This window comes from Euprymna scolopes, chromosome 1 (genome assembly GCF_053919585.1).
Source record: "Euprymna scolopes isolate OS-2025 chromosome 1, ASM5391958v1, whole genome shotgun sequence".
Taxonomy (NCBI): Eukaryota; Metazoa; Mollusca; class Cephalopoda; order Sepiida; family Sepiolidae; genus Euprymna; species Euprymna scolopes.
Genome location: NC_136482.1, coordinates 92,399,723 through 92,423,170, shown reverse-complemented (window position 1 = coordinate 92,423,170; position 23,448 = coordinate 92,399,723). Strand labels below are relative to the sequence as shown.

General features: G+C 33.2%; 1 protein-coding gene and 2 pseudogenes across 2 annotated transcripts in view; 1 reads left to right on the top strand and 2 right to left on the bottom strand.

The window, feature by feature from the left end:
• Positions 1 to 23,448, top strand: part of LOC145245783 (protein unc-13 homolog D-like) — a 513,002-nt gene that overhangs the window by 270,441 nt on the left and 219,113 nt on the right. For both annotated transcript variants that reach the window (XM_080107524.1, XM_080107446.1), the window contains exons 15-16: positions 801 to 961; positions 3,956 to 4,082. In XM_080107524.1, coding sequence (XP_079963650.1) covers positions 801 to 961; positions 3,956 to 4,082 — 288 coding nt within the window. The remainder of the gene's footprint in view (positions 1 to 800; positions 962 to 3,955; positions 4,083 to 23,448) is intronic.
• On the bottom strand, positions 14,816 to 14,949 carry LOC145284610 (U2 spliceosomal RNA; annotated as a pseudogene).
• On the bottom strand, positions 21,808 to 21,941 carry LOC145284614 (U2 spliceosomal RNA; annotated as a pseudogene).

Here is a 23,448-nt window from a genome sequence, read left to right as displayed (position 1 = left end):
GCCATTAGTTTTTTTTAAATACTTAATCAACCCATCAAAAACTGTAAGTCGAATTAAATAGAAAAAAAAGAAAGTCGATTGGAAATAAAAATATGTTTTGTTTAGAGCACAGTCACTATTATAGAAGAGGATTTCGGTATTTACCACGTAGCCAAATGTTGAATTCAAAAGTAGAATTTCTTCATAGTAGTTTTTTGTACTCACTTTTTTGTTTGAGCATAAGTTTTGTTTAATTGAGATTTGCAAAATCCACGCAGTTTTATCAGAAGATATTTTAGAAGAAATATAGACAAATAACTTGGATTCAAGTTTTAATTTTAGTTTTGAAAATATGCGTAGCGTTCTAGTGTTTATTTTCAAAGTTTTCGGTCAGAGTGATCGGAAACATAGGATAGTAAGGCACTAAATGAAAATTGACAGAGCTCACTAGTAACTGACTACAAAACGTTTTTGTAACCAATTTTTGGAGAATTTGGATGAAAAGGACCTAATTAAATCCATGAAGATGAATTATTTGTATGAATTATTTATATTCCTGTGATAAACATGAAAAATTCTTTCATAAGGTAATTTACAGCTAGTATATACATGTGTGTGTGTGTGTGTGTGTGTGTGTGTGTGTGTGTGCGTGTGTGCGTGCGCATGAAAGCTTTATGGAATCTTTTGAAAGAGAAGATAAAAAAAAAATTGAAATCCTTGCAGATTTTTGCTGAGCCAACTTTGCAATTCAAAAATGTACATAAAAAAAATGTATTAACAAAAATATGTGACATTTCTTTCCTGTTTGTTTTTGCCTGCAGATTTCTATGAAAGCAAAGGAGCTCATGTTGGAGATGAACCGTTATCAGTTAAGATATTATACGTTTCCTGAGAACATCACCAATAGTTCAAAGGTTTCCATGAATTTGTACACAACTTTGAGGAAGTTATACAACATCCTGAAATGCAACTTGAGTGAAAGGTAAAATATACGATCAGAATAAATGAAACCTTTTCATGATTTCTATGCGTAGGTATATATATATATTTTGGAGGTTTTGGAGATTATATATATATATATATATATATATATATATATATATATATATATATATATATATATATATATATATATATATATAATCTCCAAAACCTCTGGCCTTGATGGAAGGGAGACTAAAACTTGTTGTTATGGTTTCAAATGATCTGAAATAGCAGCAAGGAGAGACTTGATTCCAAATATTTCTTATATGTCATATCTCCCCTCTTTTGGAAATAGAGTACGACTATGATCATGAATATCTCCAGTATCAAATTTATTTATACACTGTGAAATTTACGTTATGTATGAAAATCAAAGCTTAATCGCTATATATATTTTATATCTTACTAACTAGCTCTACCTACGTATTGAGCACTTTTGAAGTAAATACTAAAAGTTTACGCATAAATTTACACTTTCGTATATCAATTTTATATGAGTAAATGAAGTAGTTGTATATACATAAACTAAATGAAATACTGAAATGCTGTGGGAATACAGATTGTATAATACTGTAAACATAAAGTCGAAATAAATATTATTCATAAGACAATCCAAGCAGATAAAGGAAGCTCAATATCCGAGATAGAGCAATAATATAATATAGTAATAATATACTGGAGTAACCTTTTTAACCCATCATTTCTATTTTAATTTTCAATTGTATGTGCTAATAAGCAAAATTTATAATTGCTCACATCTATTTTGCTAACAACATTTCCTCCAATCAGATGAGCCATTCATTAAAAATCCATGGAATTAGGAAAAAGCTTTAGTAATTATTTGTACTCCTTTGTAAAACAATAAATTTTGTTGTAATTGCACATAATTTAACCCAGAATTTCCATATATATATTTTCTTCTATAATATAAAGCTGAACGTCTGTGTGTGTGTGTGTGTGTGTGTCTGGTCACGAATAGGCTCCTATATGGTTGACTATTATAGAAAACTGATCACATATAATGATAGATGTATCGAGACACAGGAATGGGTATGTTTGATCTGGCAGAATGATGATTCATTAAAATTGTGGGGGCTGCGTACGCGCCTGGTCCACAAAGTATGGAAATAAAAAATTTAAAAATTAAAAAAAACAAAAACGTTTACAAGTGTTTTTGATATGGATGTACATAATAATACTTTGATAAGTATATTTTAACTTAAATAGGGATGGTATAATAAAATTGTGGGGTCTACATTCGCGCTTGGCCTTGCATAGAATGGAAATATGCACAAACTTTAATAAAGACTTTTCATATCTATCTGCGTAAGTATACTTTGATAATTATGTTTCAGTTTGAAGAAATATGGTATAATAAAATTATGGGGTGTTTGTTCGCACCTGACCTCCATAGAATGGAAATATGTCACAAAGTTTAACAAGGGTTTTTAATATAGATCCACAGAATATTGTGATAAGTGTTTCAGTATGAACAGGTATGGTATAATAAATTATGGGGTTTATCTATTTTATTTTTACTTTCATCATATTTTTCTTTGGTTTTGATACCCCCAAATTTGAAGCTATCTCTTTACAGCCCTTCCTTTTCATAACCTATCATACTTTCATAAATCAGAGTCCATTTTCTGTAGGCTGTTTTTGAACCCGGTCAACGACGGGTACTTTTGCTAGTATATATATATATATATATATATATATATATATATATATATATATATATATTATACCATAAAATCTATACTCCTCCTATATCACAGAGATCAATTTAGTTCTCCTACCCTCAAACAGTCTCAATATTGTATCTCACTGCATAATTATTTCGCTCCTAATATAACTATCGCTAGCCGTCGCCGTCGCATCCTTGTTATATTACCTAGCACCTTCTCTCCTCTTCTAATGAGAAGCATTAAGCTTCGAAATACCATGGTATAAAGAGTTCTTAATTATCCTACACCGCTTATTGATGTATCATCCTTATTGAATAAATTATTAAATCTGTATGCAACAGTACATATTTTTGCATTGTGATTTTCTTATTTTATTGACTCTCTCTCTCTCTCTCTCTCTCTCTCTCTCATATATATATATGATTACTTCATTTAATCACATAAATTAGTATAGGAAGATATAATTTTATGCATAAATTTTTCAGTATTTACATCAACAGCATACGTATGTAGAGCTAGGTAGTAAGTTATATATTTTCATAACTTACTATATATATATATATATATATATATATATATATATATATATATATATATATATAGGTGATATTGTCTGTCTGTGTGTGGAATAATCTCTACTAGACTACTCTGTCAATTTTGAGTTTACAGACTTGAATCTTGATATATAGGGGATTTAGATCCGTGGAAGAAATTCAGTTTTGGTTTTAGCCTATAAAATAGCTTCTTATGTGTCAAAATTGAAAAAAATTGAAACGTGGCAAGCGTAAGTCGACCAAACGTATATATCCGATGTTGTTAACGGTTGTTGTAAAGTCAGAATCGTTGTTAGCGTGAATTCTGAATAGAGAAACTTGTTCACTTCATTGAAAACATTTCCTAAGTTTGGTTTGAAGTTTGAAAAATCGAATAATGTTATATAATTTTTTATTATATGATTTAAAATTATTTTTTTTTCACAACAATCATCAACGCTTGGATGTACGCTTTTTATCTCTCAATAAGTAGTCGACTTTTTGGTTAATACCGTCAACAAAATGAAGGAAAAGAAAATGCCAAGTCTTATTCTGTGAATAATATGTTTTTACAACGAAAGTCTCAGAAAAGAAAAATGATTTTGTACTCATTTAATAAAAAATATATATAGCATTATTCGTTTTTCTAAATGTTCAAATTAAATGTTTTCAAAGATGTAACCAAATTTCTTTCTCTTTTATTGTTGTAGTTGATATTATTTAAAAATTCATTAATCATTTTACGAAGGTTAATTCCTTATATCATTTCAGAGAATTATTTTTGGTAACTCTGGGAGATTACCAGAGCTGGTTCCAAGAGACCCTTATGTATTGGCTCACTACATTCAAAGTGGAGTGCCAAAATCGACTCACCAAAGCCCTAGAAATCGACAAAGATGTAAGTTATCGCTATTTTAACATTACTATTATTGATATAGTAACTTTTTTTTAATTATGTATAAAGGAACACTAGACGAATATGCTTATTTAAACTTCAGTATAACAGACGACTGACGGGCAGAGTCTATAACAGAGATGCTTGGACGTATCTAAAATAAGATGCATCCATTCAATCTGTGCCTTTAATGATGGAAATGATATTTCAAACTCTATTTCGAGCCTGCTCTTGGCCTGTCAAGACAGAGCATCCAATACAGCGATAATGTATAAAGGTCACAGTTATGGAAAAGCCTGCTTAAAAAAGTGTCAACATTATGTGAATAAGCCGAAACAAAACAAAATGGCGACCAAATTTTACCTGATGTCATGTTTATCTAAAACCGAAACTGATTGCAACATGCTTTTCTCAATTTTAGATGCATAATATTAACTAGACATTTAATGTGTATGCGTCCTCATTGAGTGATATCATTTAACAAAAACAACATAAAACTATTTTTAGTGCCCAAACAGATTTTGGTAATTCTGCAGTTTGAAGCCCCTTTTTCAGTGAGTCTCGCTCGGCAACGCCCGGTAGAAGCCACCGGATTATACCGAGCGAACGGAAGTCAATAATAATAAAAAACGAAAAAAAAAAGAAAGAAAATAAAACAAACAACCTACCGTAATAATTTAATAATTTTTTTCTGTTTTATTTATTTTATTATGGTAACTGTGCTTTTTTTCTCTTATTTATTTATTTATTTTTGGTAATGAAACTTTTGTTTCTTTGAATCAGTGAACAAATATATTTTTTGTTTTGTGTTTGGAAAGTTATTTTGGTATTTTTTACAACCTGCTCCAGCATAGTATAAGCACCCCCAACCACCTCATCTTAGAAACGGCTTTCGGAATAAACACCTCCAACCTCCCCATGTTAAGAACGGCTTTCAGAATAAACATTCTCAATCTCCATGTTAAGAACGGCTTTCGAGGTTAGGGTTTTTTTTTTCTGAAAGCCGTTCTTAACATGGAGTGGTTAGGGTGTTTATACTATACTGGGACAGGTCGTTAAAAATACCGTTATCTTCCTTCCTTGTCACAAGACTTGTTGCTTGAAGAAGCGTAATGATACTCTGCCCTTTCTTTTCTTTTCCTTTTAAACTTTCTTTTTTTCCTTCCAATTTTTACCGTCTGCTTGCTCGTATCTCTTTTTGCTCACCCAGTATAATCCAGCGGTTTCGGTCGTTCGCTGGGCGTTGAGACTCGCGGAAAAATGGGCTTTAAACTGCAGAAGTACCCAGATTCTTTCTAGCGTTCTTCCATGGCCAAAACCTTTATACATTACCAATATAACTTCTTGATGTTTCGGATATATCCACAAGTGTTTTTAAATTTGGTCGTTGAGACTTCAGAACTAGCGGGACCTGTGTAAATTCCACATTTGTATCCTTCTTTCTATTGTATATTGTTAACGGGCTTGGAAGGAGTTTGTGACATATTTCTATTCTATTTACGTCCGTCCTAATAATATTATACCACCTATGTTCAAACTAAAATATACTTATCCAAGTACTCTGGTTAATGTAGTTTCAGAAAATAGCTAGTCATTGCGAGCTATCTAAAAAATCCTTGTATGAGTTTTGGACTTGTTGACATTATATGAATGTTTGCCGGAAACATTTTGATGTACATCCGGGTCTTTCCTCCTTGCAAGATTGTGATTGTTTCATTGAGCCATAAGTACCGACTGGTGGAGCCACCTCGGAGAGACGTTGAAAGATATGTAAGTCTCACACTAGGAACACCAGCTGTGACTACGACACTTGTGCAGTACGACGACTTACCAGATTATTACTCGAACTGAGGCAAAACCGCTCAGCTACTTCAAACGATATATATCTCTTTAGACATAAGAGGTACTACACTTTGATCTTAGTCTGAAAGCCAAGAAAGTATATTTTAATTTGAGAACAACATCAGGAAAGTGACGGTCGCTAAGTGGTTAACGACATAAACTAACAACCTGGGTATGCCCTGTTCGCGACTCGTTCATTCCACACAAACATCATAAGGCAGGGATGTTGGCAACCTTCACGTGGTCCCTTCCCGTACGTGCCTGGTGTCTTTCTAGAAAGAATTCTAACTATAAATATCCTATTTACTCTGCCTCCTCACAGGACAGAGTTAGAAATCAGGGTCGTTTTTTAATGTGGAGAAAAGGAACAAAAATTAAAAATTGTCTCAGTCGTGAAAGACTTCTCCTACACTGACAGAGAACAAGAAATTGGAGTGCAGCATCTGAAGAACAGATACTTACACTTTGAGTCATATATTTTTTATTTACTCTGAAAAGTTTATAACAAAACAGTACTAAACAAAAAATTAGGCATAAGGCCACTCAAAAATTGGGGAGGGGGTGTCTATGGTCATCCTCATCACTGTACCTTTGCTTGTCTGATCCTAGCTAAAGTTCTCATTTACTGCTATACCTCAAGCACACCGGGGAGGGGGGGGTCATCCTACCTAAGATTCCCAAATCATATATTACACTTTGATCTTGGCCCGAAGGTCAAATTTGGAAAGATAGATGTCAACAATAATCATCTGATTCATACGAAATGAATGCATGACGCAGTTGAATTATGTATAAACATGAAATAAACTTTTTTCATACAAAAAACAAAACAAAAAAAAACCCAAAACAAATAATAATAATAATAAAAAAACCGGAAGCACGTCAAACTGACTGACTTACCGACAGAACTTCTTATAGAAATTTGAAGATGCATCTAAAATTATGAATCGGTTTATCTTTCATTCTTTTTAAATATTTGGTTAAATTGTCTCTGGAATGAATATATATTTATACATATTTATAACATTGAAAACATGTTTTTAGATAATATTATTGAAAAGACAGATATCACTGTTCGTATAAAGTTAGGTATGTGCACATTATTCACTTCTAAATTAATTAACCTATCATAAGAATTTTGGAATACGGCTGTTAGGCGTAAGGGTGGGTAATGTGAACTATATTTAGTGCAATTTAATTTCATATAAAGGGATCAAAGAGGTGGTGGAAGCCCTACATGAAAATTCAATCAACTTTCATTTTTTGAGATTTTTTTTATATAGTTATTTGATATCAATTAATAAATACTCTCAAAATTTCAGTTCTTTTGAATTATTTTAGAGGGTATTAAGAGACATAATATGGGCACATTCTTTCAATTAAAAATTTAAATATTTTAGCTTTGGATGAAATTTTATCAATAGTTATTAGACGCCAATTAAGCGAGATTCCCTGAATTACAATTTCTTCTTAAAACCTCTTGAATTTAAACCTTAAAGTTTAGACATATTCGAGAATCAAAATTACATAATGTATTTTGGTTAGAATTGGAATAAAGATTGGATTTATATCATAAGATCTAGTAGCATTATATCTTGATTTTAATTTTTGTAAGGGGACATAAAAATGGTGCAAAATAGTTCTGTTCAGAAATTTCTTTTTACTGACCTGAGCAATATTCTTCTATTGGTTATATAAAACTGAAATTTAAATATAATAGACATTTACAACAATTATGAAAACAAGTCAATAAAATGTACTTAAAAAATTGCTTGAATAAAATTTTCAAATTGACTTTTATGTGGTTTATATAAAAATTTAACAGTAAATATATATTTTACAAGAAAAATATTCTTAAATCAAAATAAACAAACAAACAAAAAAACAAACAAAAAAAAGAGATATTCCTGAATCAACATTTTTACTTGATTTTTTTTCAAATAAATAATGTTAAAATAATTTGAAAAATATTCCCGAATTTTCAAGTGATGTTAAAGTTTTTTTTGTCAATAGCACAACTGCCATAGGAAAAAAAGAAATTTATTTTGTTTATTACAAAACTGGTTTAATGTATATGCTGCAAATGTCACTGGAAACACTAAGGTGAAAAGAAGACATAGCTATCTTATTTTAAAAGTTACTTGATAATGTAGTACGTGTCACTTGGCATGCCCTATCGACTGAGTGAGATTTTTTTTACTTGGGAGTCACCACTTATCCAGGCCAGACGGCCACTCGAGGGTAAGGGTTAATGAATGTAAGGTGGAAGTGTAGTAATCGTTAATGGTGTTATTTGGGTAAAATTTGATTATTTATAAGGACGGCTCAACAAGAACTTGTTTACATTGGATTTGAAGACTACCATTTTGCATTCAACCGGGAAGCAGACCAGCAGAACAATATTCCATAGGCGGGTAGTTCTGAGAAAGAAGCTTTGTTCATGGAATCGATGTTTAGATTTAGGCACAGATAGAGAGTGGGGGAAATCGTATATAATAGTTGTAGCTAGTCGAGTGATTTTTATGAAAGATTGACAAGGAGCGGACCATAGATTGGAGTTCAGTCGAGTACTTGCCATGAAAATAATGATAGAGCAGAGACAAGCTCGCAACGTCTCTTTTGTGTAGGAAAGAGAAAAGTAGCATCACCTACAAGGTTTTGAAGCCAGTTTCCAACTCTATCAAGGCTGAATAGGGTGCACCGAGCAGTTCCTGCCCAGATGTGGCAACAATACTCATTTTAGGGCGTACCTGGCTCTTATACAGATAGAAGATTGCATCACAGTGAGATACCTACTGGAGTGATAGAGTGATCCAATCATTTTTCCAGCGATTTTGGTAACACATCTTTTCAATGTGGCCAAAGGTTCTTTGTAGAGCCTAGTTGCTTGCTGTATTCTGTTTTGCACTTGTTTATTGATGAAAATATTTTTTTTTTTTTTTACATAGGCATCACCACATTATCAAGGCCAAGAGGCCACTCAAGGATAAGGGTTAAAGAGTGTACAGTAGAAATTGGACAATATAGTAATCATTAGTAATGAAAATTTGGTAAATTTGATAACTTATATGGAACGGCTCATCAAGAACTTATTTACGTTAGACTTGAAGACAACCATATTGTAGTCAGCCAGAAAGCAGGAAAACGGAAGACAATTCCACAGGCGTGCAGTTCTAAGAAAGAAGCTTTGTTCATGGAATCTACGTTTAGGTTTAGGCACAGATAAAGAGTGGGGGGAATTGTTGATAGTGTTTACAGCTAGACGAGTGTTTCTTGTGAAAGTTTGGCGAGGGGGGACCATAGATTGAAGCTCAGTCGAACACTTTCCATGAAAATAACGATACATCAGAGACAAACTCGCAACATCTCTTCTGTGAGATAGAGGTTGCAAGGAAGAGAAAAGGACATCTCCTACGAGGCTACAAAGTCTATTTTGAACTCTATCAAGGCAGGCCAAGTCCTTTCTAGCAGCTCCTGCCCAGATGTGGCAACAGTATTCCATCCTTGGACGTACCTGGCTCTTATATAGATAGAGAATAGCATCAGCAGTGAGATATCTACCGGATCGATAGAAAGATCCCACCATTTTTCCAGCGGCCTTGGCAACAGATTTGATGTACATGTTCCATTTAAGATCAGGAGTAATGGTCAAGCCAAGAAGCTTGTCAAAACTTGAGGCCTCCTGAAGACGAGATTGGCTTTAGAAGCTAGAGTGCATGTTGCTTACCTGATTGGTATCTTAGAGAGAGCAGGTTATCATCACCAGAAAATGTCATGTGTTACTAACTGAGTCTTATGTAATACCATCCAATCCCTTTGTCTGTCATACACTTCTGTTATTTTGTGAACATGTATATTTAACTTATATTGGAACATTTATATGATATCTTTTTTTCATTAACATCTTTTATAATTACATCCATCAAGAGGAGGTGACGGTGGTTTAGTGGTTAACGACAGGGACTGACGACCTGGATGTTCGAATCCAGTTAATTTCACAAAAATCACTTTCATTTAGGATGTTGGTAACCTTCTTGTGGTTCCTCCTTTAAGTACTCGATGTCTTTCTAGAAAGAATTCTGACTGGAAAAATATCAGGAAAACTAATGCTGACAACAGAATCATTGAGTTCACACGATATGTTGATGACCTCTGCCAAGGAGATCATGTTTTTTATTGAGTTGATTTGTCATAATGATTTTGTTTTTTGTACGGCTGGCATTCAAATCATATGATCAATCGTCACCAAACGTGGTAAAAATATCGATCATGGTCTAACTTAGAATTGATTTAATTTTTGTATATTTAGGTCAAACCCATAAAAAATGTAACTTTAATTCTGTTCATCATAGAAACTCACAACTTCGCCTGTCTTATGTGACCTTGAATTTGGTCTTTGACTTTGAAATGTTCAGAAATTGACAGAATTTCAACTTCCAGTTTTGTAAAATTTGATGGTATGGATTTAATGCTCTTTTATAACGGTAACCACCGTTTTTTTTCTGAATTTTTTAGGTGAGGACTGATAATTTGTATTATGTGGATTATTCAGACTATTATCCTTATCTTGAGTGTTAGTGCCACAACGTTTCAATCGATGTAACTTCTGACCTTCTTCAGATATATCTTGTGAAACTTTGGAATCTTTCTGTCAAACTTGGAAATCTGTACGAAATTTTGAATGAAACCCTTTATTCAATGCATGGTGGTAGTATGTTAACGTTCTGTCAGCCGGGTAGAAGTCTTAATTAATTTGCAATCATATTCTTAGTTTCGCCCTCATGGAGGATTGATCCTTCAACTTCCAGAAGAGTTTAATTGAGAACAGAATTTTACTTAGTACTTTATCCTTGTGATGTTAGTAAACACAGCAACAGTTAAATAAATATGTATTAACGAAAATACATGAAAAAAGGTAAGTTAAGCAATATCTTTGCTCAACTGCTGGACTAGTTGGTCATGTGACGACCATACTCTCCGCATGTCCATCTCTGACTGACTTCATCAACCGGTCCTCATTCCTCGGAAGTGACGTCATGGACGGAAGTGACTTCATTATTCCAGGCAATAGGGGTGCATCCCCAACATTTATGTTATGCAACGAGTCCATGCAGATAAATTTTGTATGAATTTTGGAAGACTTAAACCCATTCTTGTTAATAGATACTACTAATCACTGTACATCCTTAATATTGACCACAATTCTTTAATCGTTTGTTGAAAGAAAACTAATTTAGTGGGTCGTGTATTTATATGTTGTATTTTGTGAGTTTTACGAGTTGTATTGTGTAAGCAAGTCGTAGAATTTTAGATTTCTGGAATGGAGATATTTCCATAGTTACAAATGAGGAAATTCTGAAGTGCCTTTCTATTTATTGCCCCCCCCCTATCCCAAAGAAAAATTGCTGAGATAAGTTGCAAACTGATCTCTGGGGTTTTTTATTCTGGGTCTCTTTGGACTTGTGTGCCAATCTGCCAGCGCCCACCCGATCAACGCTATTGACCACACTCTTCAGCACACCCAGGTACACTTGGGCGTTTAATTTCAAGCCGACTTTGAAGATGTGAAGTGGCATGATGTGGCCCTCGCTTGGAACCATACCAAAGACCATAACCGTGGCCGGGAATTTCATTGAGCTGTGCCCTCAAGCGTTGAACCGTCCTGATTTGCATTTTGAGGGTGCTGGCAATGGTCCTGTTGTTATAACTTGGATTGGTAGAGCGGCACATCTCTGATCTTGCTTGTTGAACATTGTGTCACTTTTAGACATGATAAAAGATTCCTACCATTCTTAGGATTTGTACACAACTGGCCAACTAATAGATGGTATGCAACAGCAAAAAAGTGGTTTTCTGGTTTCATAAAACGGAAATGGAATCATGTCGTCTTTTCTAGGGGCGAGAATTTTATCGTTCCACCTTGTAGAAGATTATCACAAAATCACATCATCACAAAAAAGTCTTTTCATATAAAATAATTCATTTTTATTGACAAATTTCCAAGACAATATAAGCATAAAGTCTTAGAAATCAATGAGAGTTTGAAGAGTTAAAAAAAGTTACTGGTGAAAGAAAACGTTTGCCATGCGTTTACATATAGGCAAATGGGATAAGCATGAAGATGTGTGTGTATATATTAACATGCCTGTGAGAGAGTGTATATGTGAACTTGTGTATATGCGTTCGTTTAGCAGGGTGTACATGTTCTTACTATGTTGATTGGTATGCCAAAATCCCTCATCGTGTGTATGTTATTTGCTGGAAGCCGTTCAGCTCAGAATGAGTCGTACACATGTGTGTTGTCTCTAAAAGATAAAGAAGAAAGAAAGCTGTATTTTGGGGGTTTTATAGTATGAGCAGATTTTTCGGATTGAATATTTTTTTGCACTGTCATTGGTTGAAAAAATCTGCTTATTTGAGTTTTTGTCCAATCGAAGGTTTATACATAAAAACAACATTCAATGCTGCTGCTACTGTTAAATGAATTGGTTTTGCGTCCTTCTATTTATTTATTACTAAGTGTTTCTGTTACGTTTCTTGTTTACTATTCTTTTTACGATTGCTTTTAAGTTTACTTTTACGGGTACTTTTAAGTGTCTATGTGTTCTTATCAACGTTCTTACTTATATACGTGTGTGTGTATTCTCTTACGTATGTTATGTGCAGTTCACTGTTATATGTGTGTGTGTGTGTGTTTTTATTCTTACACCGTTTCTTGCCTTGAAGGTCTCGAGACGTGTATGTGCAAATGTAATATGCATACATACCTGGTTGCCTTGGCCAGCGGATGATATCTTCTTGGACGCTGGTCTGCCATCTCATTAGAAAGTGGTCACCGCAGACAGATGCATCAATAAAACAAGATGGATTTGAAGCTTCGATCTTTTAGTTCAAGGCAAGTCTATCATCTTTACCCTGATTTGGGGAGACACCTGAAATCTCCGATCTGCTTCCCTCTGCTGCCTAAACCACTCTCAGCCCATGTGGTCGTCAACCGGAAGCCTACGACCACAATACCTGTGTCACCCCTAATTTCCGGTGCATTCTCTCTAGGTTGCTACGTGTCAAACCTAACCTTTTGTGACCCTGCCAACTCGCTGATGGGAAATGAAATATACTTACATAACTTCTATTTCTAAAACTACCTATATAGCAATTAAGCTGAGATTTCCAATACTACACTACTTCTAACAGGTCCAATAAGCTGTACAATGCTAATTAATGCAAAATTACTTTAATAGGAGCTGTGTCTGTTGTTTAGCTGGATTCTCGTCTGTAAGTTTGAAATTACATTTTCATTGGTCTGTCATGCTTAAGTTTAAAATAGCATTTTTATGAGTCTGCCATGCTTACTTTTGAAATAGGATTTCCTTTGCTCTGTAATGCTTAAGTTTAAAAGGCTCTAAAAGTTAGTATATTGGTCTAACATGCTTAAATTTGAAATTGCATATTCGTTGGTTTGTTATGTTTTTTTTTTTTTTTTTTTAAATAGCTGCATCTTAAGAGTTTTTCTTTTTTTTCTGTTCGTAACGAAATATAAACTTTATCAATTAAATTTTTTTAAAATAAGGAATTTACGTTTTCATCAATGCTGTTTATATGTGAATTCAGTCTTTATCTGAACACACAATTTGTATCTTACACCAATACCCAATACGCTGGAAATACTTCTTAAGGAAATAACAATATAAAAATTTAATCTTTGTAAGAAAAGGAAACTTGCATTTAATCCAATCATTTCTGTTCCTTCTCCATGAAAATAATTCAACGCTGTTCAATGTCATGGATATCCATTCTTCAAATGACATTTCTGTTTTATCAGGAAGTTTGAGGTGAGGAATTGCTATTCGTCATCTATATATATAAAAGGCAAAAATCGGTGTGTATGTATGTATGTATGTATGTATGTATGTATGTTTGTTTGTAACGCTAAAACTTTTGAAAGACGGAACCAGAGTTGACAAATTTGGTATCATATTGCACCTTGATCACCCGGATGACAAATATCGAAATTTCACGTCAAACGGACCAGTAGAAAGGGGTCAACTGATCGTTTTTCTCCTAGGGGGGCCCCCCAAAAAACCTGTCATTTTAACGTTATTCAATACGTGTCACGTGACGTGACGTCAGCTCAAACTTTTGACAGACACAACCAAAGTTGACAAATTATGTATCATATTGAACCTTGATCACCCGCATGACAAATATCGAAATTCCACACCAAACGGACCATTAAAAGGGGGTGAACTGATCATTTCTCTCCTAGGGGGGCCCCCCAAAAAACCTGTCATTTTAATGTTAATATTACATAATCCAAAAACGCTTAGTCATGTCACGTGACGTGACGTCAACATCCAGTAATGGCGAACAAATGTAAACAAACACTTTGTTTTACCGATACTTTTGTAATTTCTCTTCTGCTTTGTTCTAGAGATTATTAAACTCCATGACAATGTCTCCAACGTATTTAACTGGTTAAAAATAGTATTTATACAAGAGTTTTAACGAAAAATATCAGGAAAAAATGTACAGGAATAAAAAAAAATTCAGCTTTCAAAATATTCGTCGATAAAAAAACCGATCTTTATATTTACGCTAGCCATTTTGTATATTACCACGTGACCTGCTATCTCTTAAACTGGAGGGGGGGGGTCCACTTGAATCCAACAAAACCAGTAATTTTTTTTTTCTATTATATATACATCATTTTCTATAAAATTAAGTGTAGACTTTATAATTAAAACAAAAAATGTTATTCATACTAAAAAAAAAAAAACGCTTAGTCATGTCACGTGACGTGACGTCAACATCCACTAATGGCGAACAATTGTACCTATTTACTATGCCTCCCCACGGGACAGAGTTAGACACCAGGGTCGTTTATTAACGTGGAGAAAAGGTACAAAAATAAAAATTGTCTCAGTCGTGGAGGATTTCTCCTCCACCGAAAGAGAACAAGAAATAGAAGTGCAGCATCTGAAGAACAGATACTACACTTTGATCTTGACCAAAAGGCCAAGAATGCGAACAATTGTAAATAACAACTTTTTTCACAAAACCAACACCGTCTTTCTTTTTTTTCTCTCTCTTTCTCTCTCTCACCCACTTACTCTTCCCTCTCTCTCACCCTCTTTCTCTTGACGTCACACCACTGTTAAATTGTGGGGGGGGGGAACACATTCCCAGGCATTATCTCCTATAGATGCACATTTTATTAGAAATTCAGCTTTCAAAATATTAGACGATAATAAAAATATAAAACCAACACCCTCTTTCTCTTTTCTCTCTCTCTCACCAACTTACTCTTCTCTCTCTCTCACCCTCTTTCTCTTGACCTCCTACTACTGTTAAACTGTGTGTGTGGGGGGGGAGAAGAGGCAGCTTGAAAACCAACAAAAACAGTGCACAGTTTCCCAAGCATTTGGGGTGGGAAGGGGGGGAAGAAGCCGAGCGCACAGTTTCGTGTGAGAGAGAGAGAACAATTCTCAACCTATATACTCAACAAATTTTTTATCTACAGTTTTGAAAGTTTGTATATAGGGTATTCAGACATATGGAAATATATCTAGCATAATCTATCTATTATATCTATAAAAGTGAAAATGTGTGTGTGTGTGAGGTAGCCAGAGAGAGAGAGAGAGAGAGAGAGAGAGAGAGAGAGAGAGAGAGACAACAATTCTCAACCTATATATTCAATACATTTTTTATCTACAGATTTGAAAATTTGTATATAGGGTATTCAGACATATGGAAATATATCTAGCATAATCTATCTGTTATATCTATAAAAGTGAAAATGTGTGTGTGTGTGTGTGTGTGTGTGTGTGTGCGTAAGAGAGAGAGAGAACAATTCTCAACCTATATACTCAACGTATTTTTATCTACGGATTTTAAACTTTGTATACAGGGTATTCAGACATATAGAAATATATCTAGCATAATCTATACATTATATCTATAAAAGTGAGAATGTGAGTGTGTGAGAGAGAGAGAACAATTCTCAACCTATATATTCAACAAATTTTTTACCTACAGATTTGAAAATTTGTATATTGGGTATTCAGACATATGGAAATATATCTAGCATAATCGATCTATTATATCTATAAAAGTCAGAATGTTTGCGTGTGGTTGTGTGTGTAAGGTTGCGAGAGAGAGAGAACAATTCTCAACCTATCTATTCAATAAATTTGTTATCTACAGATTTGACCATTTGTATATAGGGTATTCAGACATATGGAAATATATCCAGCATAATCTATCTATTATATCCATAAAAGTGAGAATGTGCGCGTGAGAGAGAGAGAGAGAGAGAGAGAGAGTAAGTACAATTCTCACCCTATATATTCAACAAATTTTTTATCTACCGATTAGAAAATTTGTATATAGGGTATTCAGACATATGGAAATATATCTAGCATAATCTATCTATTATATCTAGAAAAGTGAGAATGTGTGTGAAAGAGAGAGAGAGAAGAGAGAGAGAGAGAACAATTCTCAACCTATATATTCAACTAATTTTTATGTACAGATCTGAAAATTTGTATACAGGGTATTCAGACATATGGAAATATATCTAGCATAATCTATTATATCTATAAAAGGTAGAATGTGTGTGTGTGTGTGTGAGTGAATGAGTGAGTGAGTGAGAGAGAGAGAGAGAGAACAATTCTCAACCTATATACTCAACAAATTTTGTATCTACAGATTTGATAATTTGTATATAGGGTATTCAGACATAAGGAAATATATCTAGCATAATCTATCTATTATATCTATAAAAGTGAGAATGTGTGTGAAAGAGAGAGAGAGAGAACAATTCTCAACCTATATATTCAACAAATTCTATCTTTACAGATTTGAAAATTTGTATATAGGGTATTCAGACATTTGGAAATATATCTAGCATAATCTATTATATCTATAAAAGTGAGAATGTGTGTGTGAGAGAGAGAGAAAGAACAATTCTCAACCTATATACTCAACAAATTTTTTATCTACAGATTTAAAAATTTGTATATAGGGTATTCAGACATATAGAAATATATCTAGCATAACCTATCTATTATATCTATAAAATGACCATGTGTGTGTGTGTGAGAGAGAGAGAGAGAGTCAGAGAGAGAGAGAGAACAATTTTCAGCTTGTGTGTGTGTGAGAAAGAGAGAGAGAGAAAGAGAGGAAGGAAAATTCTCACCCTATATATTCAACAAATTTTTTATCTACATATTAGAAAATTTGGATATAGGGTATTCAGACGTATGGAAATATATCTAGCATAATCTATCTATTATATCTATAAAAGTGAGAATGTGTGTGTGAGAGAGAGAGAAAGAGAGAGAGAGAGAACAATTCTCAACCTATATATTCAACTAATTTTTTATCTACAGATTTGAAAATGTGTATATTGGGTATTCAGACATATGTAAATATATCTGGCATAATCTATGTATTATATCTATAAAAGTGTGAATGTGAGTGATGGAAAGAGCAAAAAATTCTCAACCTATATAACCTATAAAAGTGAGAATATGTGTGAGAGAGAGAGAGAGAGAGAACAATTCTCAACCTATATATTCCACACATTTTTGGGCACAGATTTGGAAATTTGTATATAGGGTAGGCAGACATATAGAAATATATCTAGCATAATCTATCTATTATATCTATAAAAGTGAGAACTTGTGTGTGTGTGTGTGTGTGTGTGAGAGAGAGAGAACAATTCTTAACCTACATACTCAACAAATTTTTTACCTACAGTTTAGAAAATTTGTATATAGGGTATTCAGACATATGGAAATATATCTAGCATAATCTATCTATTATAACTACAAAAGTTAGAATGTGTGTGTGAGAGAGAGAGAGAGAACAATTCTAAACCTATATATTCAACAAATTTTTTATCTACAGATTTGAAAATTTGTATATAGGGTATTCAGACATATGGAAATATATCTAGCATAATCTATCTATTTTATCTATAAAAGTGAGAATGCGTGTGTGTGAGATAGCGAGAGAGAGAGAGAGAGAAAAAGAGAGAGATAAAAATTCTCAACCTATACATTCAACAAATTTTTTATCCACAGATTTGAACATTTGTATATAGGGTGTTCAGACATATAGAAATATATCTAGCATAATCTATCTATTATATGTATAAAAGTGAGAATGTGTGTGTGTGTGAGAGAGAGGACAATTGTCAACCTATGTATACAACAAATTTTTTATCTACAGATTTCAAAATTTGTATATTGGGCATTCAGACACATTTCAATATATCTGGCATAATCTGTCTATTATATCTATAAAAGTGAGAATGTGTGTGATAGAGAGAGAGAGAACAATTCTCAACCTATATACTCAACAAATTTTTTATCTACAGATTTGAAAATTTGTATATAGGGTATTCAGACATATGGAAATATATCTAGCATAATCTATTATATCTATAAAAGTGAGAATGTGTGTGTGTGTGTGTGTGAGAGAGAGAGAGAGAGAGAGAGAACAATTCTCAACCCATATACTCAACAAATTCTTTATCTACAGATTTTAAAATTTGTATATAGAGTATTCATACAAATAGAAATATATCTAGGATAATCTTTCTATTATATCTATAAAAGTGAGAATGTGTGTGTGTGTGAGCGAGAGAGAGAGAGAGAGAGAGAGAGAACAGTTCTCAACCTATACATTCAACAAATTTTTATATATAGGGTATTCAGAAATATCGAAATATATCTAGCATAATCTATTATATCTTTAAAAGTTAGAATGTGTGTGTGTGAGAGATAGAGAGAACAATTCTCAACCTATGCACTCTACAAATTTTTTATCTACAAATTAGAAAATTTGTATATAGGGTATTCACACATATGGAAATATATCTAGCATAATCTATCTATTATATCTATAAAAGTTAGAATGTGTGTGTGAGGTAGCCAGAGAGAGAGAGAGAGAGTAAGAACAATTTTCAACCTATATATTCAACAAATATTTGATCTACAGATTAGAAAATTTGTATATAGGGTATTCAGACATATGGAAATATATCTAGCATAATCTATCTATTATATCTCTAAAATTGAGAATGTGTGTGTGAGAGAGAGAGAGAACAATTTTCAACCTATATACTCAACAAATTTTTTTATCTACAGATTTGAAAATTTGTATATAGGGTATTCAGACATATGGAAATATATCTAGAGTAATCTATCTATTATATCTATAAAAGTGAGAATGCGTGTGTGTGTGAGAGAGAGCGACACAGAACAATTCTCAACCTATATATTCAACAAATTTTTTATGTACAGATCTGAAATATCACATTTGTATAGAAGTAGAAATCTTGATACCTACTCTGATACCTAATAAAAGAAAGGACACTCTTTAGGGCGGATTTTGATTATAACAAGTCACTAATTAGAAATTATAATAAACATTCTAATAATTTAAGAATTTTACCAAAATAAAATTGCATGGTAATCACCCAATTTCTGCCACAAAATTTTGATTGGCAGAACTCATAAACATAAAATATATATTTTCTAATTTCATCTTTTTTTTTTCTTTTTACATAATCTGGTTTGATGTTTTCCCAAATATTCAAATCACTATATTTTGCTGCTTAATATCAAATACAGCAACTGAGTTATTTTTATGCATCAAACAATTACATTTTCTCATTCATCCAAACTAATCACTGAACATCAATTTCATATTTTCTTCACTAAAATATTACTGTGCTTGATGTCATCAAGTGGAGCGGATCATTTTTTTTTCATTTGTTCACACATTTTTCCAATTTATATATATTTTAAAGATTCTTAGCCTATGTCATTGCATACCAATCTGTTTATTAAAAGTTAAGGTTCACTGTAAACACATATGTTACACCAAAATAAAAACGCTTCAGATAATGTCTTGATATTCAATTCAGTTTCTCACATGACATCTTATGAAGTTAGTAGAAATGTTACAGACTTTTGAATCTCAAACACTTTCAATACTGTGCACTGATATTTTCTTTTTTGCAATATAAGCACATTCATGATTTTTTTTACAAACGTTAAAAACTTTCACATTGTGTAGCAATATACTGAAACAATTATAAAAATATTTGTTTTTATTTTGAATGATGCAGGGCATCTGAAGAGAGATTTTTCTAACAAAATGAAAGTATAATTTTTAGCAATAGGTATCTAGGAAAAGGCCACTACATATGTTATAAGTTCCAAATTTCCACAACCTGGCAAATACTGGTACATGCTAGCAAATTTAGATTTGCAATTACAAAATATGATTCTAATTTTTTCCTTTGCTCTTTATTCTAACACTACACTATGTTTACTGTGTTATTTCGCTACAGTTGATATTGTGTAGAACAATAAGAAAATCATAGTGAACAATGCATTCAACAAAATTTCACACACATTTCTAGATACCTATATCTAATAAGTTCAAAAGAAAGGACACACTTAGGGAGGTATTTTGGTGGTCAAGTCACTAAAAAGAGATTAGCTGGTTTCCCGGCATAGCCCAGGATATAATAAAGATTGACTGAAATACATGTTCTAGCTGGTTTCTAGGCGTTGCCAGGGATGTAATATAGACACATTATGTTGTATATTACCTGTTCTCTTCTCCCTAAGGTAAAACAATTTCATATACATGCTGTAAATTACCTATGCTAGGGATAAAACATGAACAATATCAGTCCTAGGGTAGATAAAACAAATAATACATAGAGATGAAAGATTCCTCTCCCCTAAGAATCAAACATATGTTCAATATCTGCTTTTGTTTTTTCATTGTTTATACGGTCCCGAGCAACGCCGGGTAGCCCTGCTAGTCTATATATATAAAAGGCAAAAATCGGTGTGTATGTATGTATGTATGTATGTATGTATGTATGTTTGTTTGTAACGCTAAAACTTTTGAAAGACGGAACCAGAGTTGACAAATTTGGTATCATATTGCACCTTGATCACCCGGATGACAAATATCGAAATTTCACGTCAAACGGACCAGTAGAAAGGGGTCAACTGATCGTTTTTCTCCTAGGGGGGCCCCCCAAAAAACCTGTCATTTTAACGTTATTCAATACGTGTCACGTGACGTGACGTCAGCTCAAACTTTTGACAGACACAACCAAAGTTGACAAATTATGTATCATATTGAACCTTGATCACCCGCATGACAAATATCGAAATTCCACACCAAACGGACCATTAAAAGGGGGTGAACTGATCATTTCTCTCCTAGGGGGGCCCCCCAAAAAACCTGTCATTTTAATGTTAATATTACATAATCCAAAAACGCTTAGTCATGTCACGTGACGTGACGTCAACATCCAGTAATGGCGAACAAATGTAAACAAACACTTTGTTTTACCGATACTTTTGTAATTTCTCTTCTGCTTTGTTCTAGAGATTATTAAACTCCATGACAATGTCTCCAACGTATTTAACTGGTTAAAAATAGTATTTATACAAGAGTTTTAACGAAAAATATCAGGAAAAAATGTACAGGAATAAAAAAAAATTCAGCTTTCAAAATATTCGTCGATAAAAAAACCGATCTTTATATTTACGCTAGCCATTTTGTATATTACCACGTGACCTGCTATCTCTTAAACTGGAGGGGGGGGGTCCACTTGAATCCAACAAAACCAGTAATTTTTTTTTTCTATTATATATACATCATTTTCTATAAAATTAAGTGTAGACTTTATAATTAAAACAAAAAATGTTATTCATACTAAAAAAAAAAAACGCTTAGTCATGTCACGTGACGTGACGTCAACATCCACTAATGGCGAACAATTGTACCTATTTATTATGCCTCCCCACGGGACAGTTAGACACCAGGGTCGTTTTTTAACGTGGAGAAAAGGTACAAAAATAAAAATTGTCTCAGTCGTGGAGGATTTCTCCTCCACCGAAAGAGAACAAGAAATAGAAGTGCAGCATCTGAAGAACAGATACTACACTTTGATCTTGACCAAAAGGCCAAGAATGCGAACAATTGTAAATAACAACTTTTTTCACAAAACCAACACCGTCTTTCTTTTTTTTCTCTCTCTTTCTCTCTCTCACCCACTTACTCTTCCCTCTCTCTCACCCTCTTTCTCTTGACGTCACACCACTGTTAAACTGTGGGGGGGGGGAACACATTCCCAGGCATTATCTCCTATAGATGCACATTTTATTAGAAATTCAGCTTTCAAAATATTAGACGATAATAAAAATATAAAACCAACACCCTCTTTCTCTTTTCTCTCTCTCTCACCAACTTACTCTTCTCTCTCTCTCACCCTCTTTCTCTTGACCTCCTACTACTGTTAAACTGTGTGTGTGTGTGGGGGGGGGGGAAGAGGCAGCTTGAAAACCAACAAAAACAGTGCACAGTTTCCCAAGCATTTGGGGTGGGAAGGGGGGGAAGAAGCCGAGCGCACAGTTTCGTGTGAGAGAGAGAGAACAATTCTCAACCTATATACTCAACAAATTTTTTATCTACAGATTTGAAAGTTTGTATATAGGGTATTCAGACATATGGAAATATATCTAGCATAATCTATCTATTATATCTATAAAAGTGAAAATGTGTGTGTGTGTGAGGTAGCCAGAGAGAGAGAGAGAGAGAGAGAGACAACAATTCTCAACCTATATATTCAATACATTTTTTATCTACAGATTTGAAAATTTGTATATAGGGTATTCAGACATATGGAAATATATCTAGCATAATCTATCTATTATATCTATAAAAGTGAAAATGTGTGTGTGTGTGTGTGTGTGTGTGTGCGTAAGAGAGAGAGAGGACAATTCTCAACCTATATACTCAACGTATTTTTATCTACGGATTTTAAACTTTGTATATAGGGTATTCAGACATATAGAAATATATCTAGCATAATCTATACATTATATCTATAAAAGTGAGAATGTGAGTGTGTGAGAGAGAGAGAACAATTCTCAACCTATATATTCAACAAATTTTATACCTACAGATTTGAAAATTTGTATATTGGGTATTCAGACATATGGAAATATATCTAGCATAATCGATCTATTATATCTATAAAAGTCAGAATGTTTGCGTGTGGTTGTGTGTGTAAGGTTGCGAGAGAGAGAGAGAGAGAACAATTCTCAACCTATCTATTCAATAAATTTGTTATCTACAGATTTGACCATTTGTATATAGGGTATTCAGACATATGGAAATATATCCAGCATAATCTATCTATTATATCCATAAAAGTGAGAATGTGTGCGTGAGAGAGAGAGAGAGAGAGTAAGTACAATTCTCACCCTATATATTCAACAAATTTTTTATCTACCGATTAGAAAATTTGTATATAGGGTATTCAGACATATGGAAATATATCTAGCATAATCTATCTATTATATCTATAAAAGTGAGAATGTGTGTGAAAGAGAGAGAGAAGAGAGAGAGAGAGAACAATTCTCAACCTATATATTCAACTAATTTTTATGTACAGATCTGAAAATTTGTATACAGGGTATTC